This window comes from Humulus lupulus, chromosome 5 (genome assembly GCF_963169125.1).
Source record: "Humulus lupulus chromosome 5, drHumLupu1.1, whole genome shotgun sequence".
NCBI lineage: Eukaryota > Viridiplantae > Streptophyta > Magnoliopsida > Rosales > Cannabaceae > Humulus > Humulus lupulus.
Window position 1 is genome coordinate 191,663,236 of NC_084797.1, and position 9,183 is coordinate 191,672,418.

Genomic DNA, 9,183 nt, shown 5'->3' on the forward strand with positions numbered 1-9,183 from the left:
TACCAATCTGCTTTATGACCTAGTGGAATTCTTAGAAACTAAAGGAAACTGAAAGAAAAGGAAAGAAGGAAAGAAATAAGAAAAAACAAAAGTCTATTTTCTCTCTCTCGATTTAGGATTTCTTCTTTATTTCTTGAGGAATTTTGGAGCTGTAAATCAGGGAGAACTTGGGCTGGAGCTTGGGGCTAGGGCTCTTAATAAAGCTTGAGGATTAGTAGAAGTTACTTGCCCAATTAAGGTAAATTTCAATGTTTTTCTTGAGTTTCTGGTTTTGTGTTGAAATAGATTTTTGAACTGAGTTTTGGATGGGAATTCTCGGGAATTAAGCCTGAGGATTTGAGAGTTGAAAGCTGAGAAGGTGTGGAGGATAACCTAGGGTCGTTTCCCCATCAAAGGTAAGAAATTCTATCCTTGCTCATGTGAGTTGCTGGGTAATTTCTGAGTTTCTGGCTGAGTTTTAGAATTTTGGATTCAATGATTGTTTTCTTTGTTTGATGATGCATGTGGTTAGAGTTGAGGTTGTTGGGTTATGTGGGGTGAGATATAGATGATGGTAGGTTCATCTTGGAGTACGGTTGAAGTTTGGAGGAGTTTTGGTTCGAGGAAAATCGAAGAAGAAAATAGAGGGTATTTTGGTGTTGTAACTAGCGCTATAGCGCTAGCCTTTGGGCGCTACAGCGCTAGGCTTGGGTGTTTAGGCGCCTGTTGGTTCTGTTTGTAGCGCTATAGCCCTCTTTGTGGCGCTATAGCGCTACCTTGTTTCCAGGTGAGGGTTTTTGGGTTATTTCTTAGGGTTTTTGCCCGGGGGCTCGGGGTTTGATTCCACCACCCCTTTTGGTGGAATTAGGGCTTCCCGAGGGCTCGGGATTAGTCTTGAGGCTAGGTTTTGGAATTGAAGTTTGGTGATGATACTAATTTATGGCTATGACTAGGTGTATGCTAGGGCTCCGATGGGATCGTGCTTGAGGGTCGGTTTCATCAATCAAGCTATCGGAATCTATAGGTAAGAAACTACACCCGGTAATGTGTTAATGATGGGAATAAGAGCTCCTTATATATGTATGATGTCATAGATGGTATTACGCCATGAGACATATGATAAGCGGCCTAAGAGTGCCGGAATCAATATTTGTGCACAGGGCGCGGCTCGGCCACTGGTAGCTGAGGACAGCTTAATATTCACTGAGCTCGGTTTAAGCGGGCCGGAGTCAGTGGGATAAATATGGGATGCGACCTAAGGGTGTCGACCCTGGTTAATATACGAATTGGTTATTAATGATAATTGATGAACTTGGTATGCTGAATGCCTGATTATGTAACTATTATGGATTGTTGAGTATATGGCTAAGCTATATCAGTTGTCTGATTGTTGATTTGTAAATTGATTGTTTAATGGCTATGCTCTGTTATCCGTTTCTTACTAAGCCTTGGCTCACGGGTGCTACGTGGTGTAGGTAAAGGAAAGGGCAAAGTGAACCAGTCCTGAAATGGAGAGCTTTGGGGCTGAATGTACATAGTCAGCTGATCGGTCACCAAGGCCGAGGAGTGATACAGGATGAGAAAAGCCTAAATGTTTGTTTTGCCCTTAGAGTGGCTAGTAGCTATACTTTTGTCTTGAAATTTTGTAAACTACCTTTTAAACGTTATTACTTCTGGGATCCCATGTACAAAATGTTTGATTATATGAAATGTAACTTTTGTAACCAAAATCTTTTAACCCTAGTTCAAATATAGTTTCAATAACACGTTTCTAACTAAATGACTTGATTAACAAGTCTTGCACCTTTATAAACACACAGTGTAATGGTGTAACGCCCTAATTTCTCATAGACTACCGAGAACACAGCGTTGGGTCATAATCGTAAATATTGCTCTTTTATTTAATAAAAAATTAAAAAATAAATACATGGTTCCATGGTTTTATAAAAATAAAGTGCTTGTCTTTAACATAAAAATGAGCAACATTTAAATAAAACAAACTTTAAAAAAAAAAAAATTGGCCCGCGTGATCTTGATCGACTATATGGACCCCAACAAATACATCACGAAGCTCTTAGGTCCCACTTGCCACCGGCCTTTCTATCCTTAATTTCCTGAAATAACAACATCATAAGAAGTGAGCTTCTAAGCCTAGTAAGGAAAATACAAACAAGGGTTAGTCATATAATCAAACATAACATATATTCACCAAAGTCATACAAACACAAACATCTAGATCATTTCATATCTTAAGTCATAATTCTAAATCATAAATTTTAAGTCATAGATCATAGGTCATACTTTAAGTCATATGTCATAGGTCATAAGTCATAGATCATAAATCATAGGTCATAAATCATAACTAAAATAACAAGTAAGATATAATAAAAAGATAAATGTTTATACAGGGGTGGCAATTAAGCCCTGGACAAAAGTCCGTCATACACCGGACATAGGTTCGTCTTTAAGTTTTGGGAACCAAGCCTACCGGACATAGTCCGTCATGCATCGTTGGACACCTTAGGTCCAGACACACCCCTTTATTGTACCTGAAATGTTAGGTCATACAAGCATAAACTATAACATACATTACATAAACTAGATCATAATACTAAACTATCTAATTTTCCTTACCAACACCGGGATAATTGAGAAGAAATGCAGGACTTGGAATACTCCTAAAACCAGCAATAAAAATGGTGAGTATTTCTAAAGGAAATAGATGAAAGGAATATAACTAAACCACCAAGAGGAAACTTACCGAAAAGACAACTTAAGTTCAAAGAACTAAAAAACCTAACCACAAAACCATAACAAAAGTTAGAACCTGAATGAAAACTAAAGAAACTAAGGAATCAAACATAATTGAACTTAAGAATAAGGGTACCTCAGTTGACCTTATGGATTGGTCTAACTCCAATACCGAAACACTCTAATCCTCACTTCCCAAGTGTTTTATAAAGCTTAAGAATGGCAAAGCTTTTTCCCAGCCCAAGTGTTTATCACTCTTAAGGTCTCACTAGCACCTTGGAGTCTGATCATAGCTGAAGAGTGAATGGAAGGTTGGGTTCTAAGTCCTATTTATAGAGTTCTAGGAATAAAGATCTTCCTTTTGGCTTTGAATAAAAATAATGAATTTAATTGCAAATATTTGAATATTCTTCAGTCAAAGGCTTAGGACTCGGTCAAATCGTTCAAAGGTAGGTCTATGGAGTCAAAGCTTGTTTTAAAAATTAAAAATAAAAATAAAAAAATAGAATCATAACTTCTAACTTCCTAAATCTCGTAACTCTAAACTCACCTGTAGTAAAATTAACATAACTGGAGCTGTAGGACTCCGATTTAGACCATCTTTATACCATTAGAAAGCTAATTCAATTATCTACAAATTTCTTGAAATATCATTTTTCTAAATTCATAATATGACTGAGTAAAAAATAGGTCAGAATTTATAGTACCCTAAAGTTATGGGAAAATCTATTTAATTATCTAAATAACAACCTATCCAAAAATTTCTTAACTAACCATAAAATAACAAACTCTACTTCCCTAATAATCATGCTCATGAAAAATGTCATATTCTTATTGGCTCTATCTAAACCTTAGGTTATAATAAATAATACACCTAGGACCAGCAATATTAATCAAACTTTATGTTATAATTAATATTCTTAAACTATAGATTAAACTTATAAAATTCATAACTCTTGCTATGAGTTTCCAACTAAGTTCTGGTTTGAACCAAAATCCACGGAATCTAAAATACTACAACTACTACTATCTAGCTGACTGAGTAAAATTCCGGGACGCTACAATTCTCCCCTACTTAAAAGAATTTCGTTCTCGAAATTTACTTACCAAACATCTCGGGATACCGCTCCCTTACACATTCCTCCAGTTCCCATGTGGCGTCTCTTTCTGTGCTATTGCTCCACAAGATTTTAACCATAGGAACACTTTTGGACCTTAACTCCTTTGTTCCCCATTCTAGAATGCGTACTGGCCGTTCTTCATAACTGAAATCTTGTTTTAACTCTAGAGCCTGGTAATCGAGCACATGGGATGGATCTGATATGTATTTTCTCAACATCGATACATGAAAAATGTTATGCATTTCAGCTAATGATGGCGGTAAAGCCAACCGATATGCTACATGCCCTACTTTGTCCAATATCTCAAAAGGACCTATAAACCTCGGGCTTAACTTTCCTTTGTTTTCGAAACACATAATCCCCTTCATCGGAGAAATTTTGAGAAAGACTTGGTCGCCTACTAAAAACTCAACATTTCGTCTCTTCGCATCGGCATAGCTTTTCTGGCAACTTTGAGTGGCAACCATTCGTTGTCTTATCTTTTCTACTGCCTCTGTTGCTTCTCTTACAGCCTCGGGTCCTAAGTATCATCTTTCACCCACCTCATCCCAATGAAGTGGTGATCAGCACTTCCGTCCATATAGCATCTCATAAGGTGCCATGCCTATTGTCGCTTGATAACTATTGTTGATAGAGAATTCTATTAATGGAAGATACTTTCTCCATGATCCTGAGAAATCTAAAGCACACGCTCTTAGCATATCTTCTAATATTTGTATGGTGCATTCTGACTGGCCATCGGTTTGAGGGTGAAATGCCGAACTTAGTTTTAACTTAGTGCCCATTGCACGATGTAAACCTTTCCAGAACTTTGATGTGAAAACCGATCCTCTATCAGAGACTATCGTCTTTGGAACTCCATGTAGTCTTACTATCTCCGCAACATAAAGCTCTGCGTACTGCTCAACATTATTAACTATTCTTACTGGTAAGAAGTGAGCAGATTTTGTGAGTCTATCTACTATCACCCAAACAGAGTCATGCTGCTTGGTGGTCCTTGGTAATCCCGTCACGAAGTCCATCGCTATATCTTCCCATTTCCATTCGAGAATCTCTAATGGTTACAAAGTTCCAGCGGGTCTTTGATGTTCGGCTTTAACTTGTTGACATGTAAGGCATTTTGCTACAAATTCTTCTATGTCTTTCTTCATTCCCGGCCACCAGTACATTGTCTTGACATCGTTGTATATCTTGGTCGATCCGAGGTGAAGTGAATACGAAGTAGTGTGTGCTTCCTTCATAATACTTTCTCTTAACCCTCCACATTCTGGCACACATACTAGGTTTCTATATCGTAGCATGTCTTCTTTTGTCAAGGAGAAATCAAAATACTTTGAACTTTGTAATACTGCCTTCATCTTAAGAAGAAACTCATCCTCTTGTTGTTTCCCCTTTATTTCCTCCATTAGAGTTGACTTGATTGTGAGGTCAGCTAGTTGTCCAGTTATTAGCTCAATTTCGGACCTCTTAATATCATCTTGTAAGTGTTGAGCTATCCCCTTAAGTGTTGACAAGCTTTCGCAACTCCGCCTACTAAGTGCGTCTGCCACGACGTTAGCCTTTCCCGGATGATATAAGATCTCAAAATCATAGTCCTTCACTAACTCAAGCCACCTTCATTGCCTCATATTAAGCTTTTCTGCGTAAAGAAGTACTTTAGACTTTTGTGATCCGTATAGATTTCACACTTTTCTCCGTACAGATAGTGCCTCCAAATCTTTAGAGCAAAAACAACTGCTGCTACTTCTATGTCATGAGTCAGATACCATTGTTCATACTCCTTTAGCTGTCTTGAGGCATAGGCGACCACTCTTTCATCTTGCATCAAAACTTATCCAAGTCCCTGCTTCGATGCATCGCAATACACTACAAACTTGCCCTCATCGTTTGGAACGCACAGAACTGGGGCTGTTATGAGCTTATCCTTTAATGTCTGGAAGCTTTCTTCGCATTTGTCCGTCCATTCAAATTTCTATTGCTTCCTCATCAAATTTTTTAAGGGTGTAGCTATTCTGGAGAACCCTTCAACAAATCATCTATAGTATCCTGCCAATCCCAGAAAACTTCTCACCTCCGTTGCATTCTTAGGTTTGGGCCAGTCCTTCACTGATTCGATCTTGGCTGGATCTACTTCCACGCCATCTTTAGACACAATGTGTCCTAGAAATGCCCCCTTCTACCAGAATTCACATTTCTTAAACTTAGCATATAATTGATGACCTTTGAGTCATCCCAACGTCAATCGCAAGTGCTCTTCATGCTCGACTTTCATTTTTGAGTAGATCAATATGTAGTCTATAAACACCACAATGAACTTATTCAGGTAGTCCTTAAATACATGGTTCATAAGATCCATGAATGCTTCTGGTGCATTTGTTAAGCCAAAAGACATTACAAGAAACTCGTAGTGACCATATCTTGTCCGAAAAGCCGTCTTTGGGATATCTTCTTTTCGTACTCTTTGCTGATGATACCCCGACCTCAAATCTATCTTTGAGAATACTGTAGATCCTTGTAGTTGATCAAAAAGATCATCTATTCGAGGTAAAGGGTATTTGTTCTTGAATGTCACTTTATTAAGTTCTCAATAGTCGATGCACATCCTCATACTCCCGTCCTTATTTTGGACAAAAAACATTGGTGCTCCCCAAGGCGAATAGCTCGGTCGAATGAAACCCTTGTATAATAGCTCCTGCAATTGGATCTTTAACTCCTTTAACTCGGTAGGTGCCATTCTATAGGGAGCTTTCGAGATTGGTACCGTCTCAGGTGCCAATTCTATTTCAAACTCGATTTCCCTACTCGAAGGTAATCCCGGTAGATCTTTTGGAAATACCTCGGGAAATTCACGTATAATAGGTACATCCTTTGGTTCGAGCCGCGTCTCTCGTGACTTGTCCACCACACTAGCTAGAAATGCCTGGCAACCCCTATTGATTAATCACTGAGCTTTGAGAGCTGAGACTATCGGTATGCGAGTTCGAGAAACTTCTCCTTTGAAAGTGAACTGCTCTCCACCTTCTGGTTGAAAGTTGACTGTCTTACCCTTACAGTCTATTGTTGCCCCATGTTTTGCTAACCAATCCATGCCTAAAATTACATCATAATCCTTAAGGTCTAACTCAATCAAATCTACTGATAATACTTTTCCTTCGATTCTAACTACAACACTACGAACCCCTCTACTAGATATCATTCTTTCCCTCGAGGGTAACTCTGTGACAAACTTATCTCTAAAAAGTTCGCATGGTCTATCTAAGCTATCGATCATATTCATAGAAACAAAAGAATGCATAGCTCCTGAATCGAATAATACATTGCATAATTTACCAGAGATAGTGACTTGACCTGTTACCACTGTACCACTAGTTTGTGCTTCACCTCTAGTAAGAGCAAAAACTTTGGCTGGCACGAGCTTCTCATCTTTCTTTTGATCCTTCAACTTTGGGAAATCCTTTTTAATGTGTCCTTCTTCTCCGCAGTTGAAATAACCTTTAGTCTTATATCTGCATTCTCTTGAATGCTTCCTCTTGCAAATAGGGCATTGGGGATATTCCACGTATGGCTTCTTATTCCCATTACTTTCTGATGCAGTCTTATTCTTTTTATCGGCCTTTTGATTTTGACCACCGTCATGTTTTCGTTTGTGGTCGTTCTGGTCATTGTTATTCCTTTTGGCGTCCCTTCTGGCCACACCTTCCTTCCAGATCCTTTCTTCAGCCTGCTCAGCTTCTAAGGCTACCTCTAAAGTGTCTGCATAAGTGGTTATTCCCCGAATCAGCTTCACATCATGGGCTATCATAAATTTCAGTCCCTTCACGAATCTTTGAATTCTTAGCATCTTAGTGGGTACCATGTCTGCCGCGAACTTAGCCAGCCTGTCAAACTTCCTGGCATAATCTGTCACAGATGAATTCCTTTGAGTAAGCATGACAAATTCATCAACCCTTGTGGCTAGAATCGTAGGACTGTAATACTTCTTATTGAATACTTGGATAAACTCGTCCCATGTCATAATGCTCACATCTCTAGTCTGCTTCACTATATCCCACCAGATGCGGGCATCCTTCTTTAGTAAGCTTGAAGCACATGAGACTCGATCTTCGTTTCCCAGTCGCATATGTTCTAGAATGGACTCCACTAATCGAAGCCATTCTTCTTCTTCTATTGGATCTGACCCGCCATCGAAGTTCGGTGGTTGCTGCTTCCTAAAGCGTTCATATACTGCCTCGTAGCGAGGTTCTGCCAGCTGTAGCAATTGCGCTAGAGGAACGACTTGCTGCGCCACTTGTTGTTGTTGCCCTGAGTTTATTTGAAACCCTTCTCGCCTTCTCCTTAGCTCTGCCCTAAGATGGGAATTCTCACTTTCCAAATTTTCTCGAGTAGTAGCAGGTACCGGATCCTCCACTACATTGGGTGCCTCTGGCACTCCTGGGGCTGCTGGGAATTCTTCATAGGCAGGGGTGGCGACTACTCTTCTTCCTCGCCCCCTTCCTCGACCTCGGCCCCTGCCTTGGCCTCTACCTTGGCCATTTAGTCTTTCAGATCTTCTTGGTTCCTGCTCCATGTGTCTTCTCTGCTTCCCCAAAAGAGAATAGAATTGAAAAACTAAGACAGACAAAACAAAAGCGGGTACAACTTAGCCTATTGCACTATTGTCTATTAGGTCCATCTATCTATAAAAACTACCTTATTACAATTAAGTCCAACTCGGTTAAATGGGCCTTAACAATTTAATCTTCCATGGAGGAGGGCTGGTTTCAGTATATCGTACCCACTACTAAGGCCCCCTAACTTCCACTTGGACCCAAAAGACAGGAATTTGAACCCTTGCTTTATTAATTGTTATTTATTTGAAATTGAATCCAATCTAATAATGCAAAGAAAATGGGCTAACCCATAAGAGAGGAATTTAAACTTTACACTTTCAATTGAATCCAAAATTTTCTTAACATTTACTAAACAATGAAACAATAATAAAAGCAAATAACATTTAAAAAAAAACAACTAATGAAAATATTATAAAACAACATATAATAAAATTTAACGATGTGTTCTTATATGCGTCTAATCTTCCACATCAGATCCATCATCATACTCAAGGTTTGGTATTTTTCTTATAGCTTTAACCTTTGTTCATTGGGCTAATTTTTGAAAATAACACAAGAAAACATTACAAACATATTTGGAAAACAATGTATATACTTACCTGGTAACGAGTAGGTACTTTGTAACTATCATGTGTATTTCATGGGAACGTTCAGGACCAATATAGCCGTTGCTTTGATACCACCTGTAACGCCCTAATTTCTCATAGACTACCGAGAACACA

At 38.9% G+C, this 9,183-nt stretch overlaps 1 protein-coding gene across 1 annotated transcript; it reads right to left on the reverse strand.

The window, feature by feature from the left end:
* Positions 1 to 6,078: 6,078 nt before the first annotated feature.
* On the reverse strand, positions 6,079 to 7,782 carry LOC133779794 (uncharacterized). Its single transcript, XM_062219704.1, has 2 exons — positions 7,344 to 7,782; positions 6,079 to 6,353 (listed from the first exon to the last, which is right to left on the reverse strand). Exons 1-2 carry the CDS (start codon positions 7,780 to 7,782, stop codon positions 6,079 to 6,081), a joined length of 714 nt encoding a protein of 237 aa, XP_062075688.1.
* Positions 7,783 to 9,183: the final 1,401 nt, after the last annotated feature.

Bases quoted from the DNA above. Each gene is read 5' to 3' on its own strand.
- LOC133779794 (XM_062219704.1), bottom strand. From the start codon at position 7,782: ATGCTTACTCAAAGGAATTCATCTGTGACAGATTATGCCAGGAAGTTT. The intron at 6,354-7,343 runs GTTATTTCAACT...AAGGATCTACAG, and splicing joins ATGCAGATATAAGACTAAAG to TATTCTCAAAGATAGATTTG.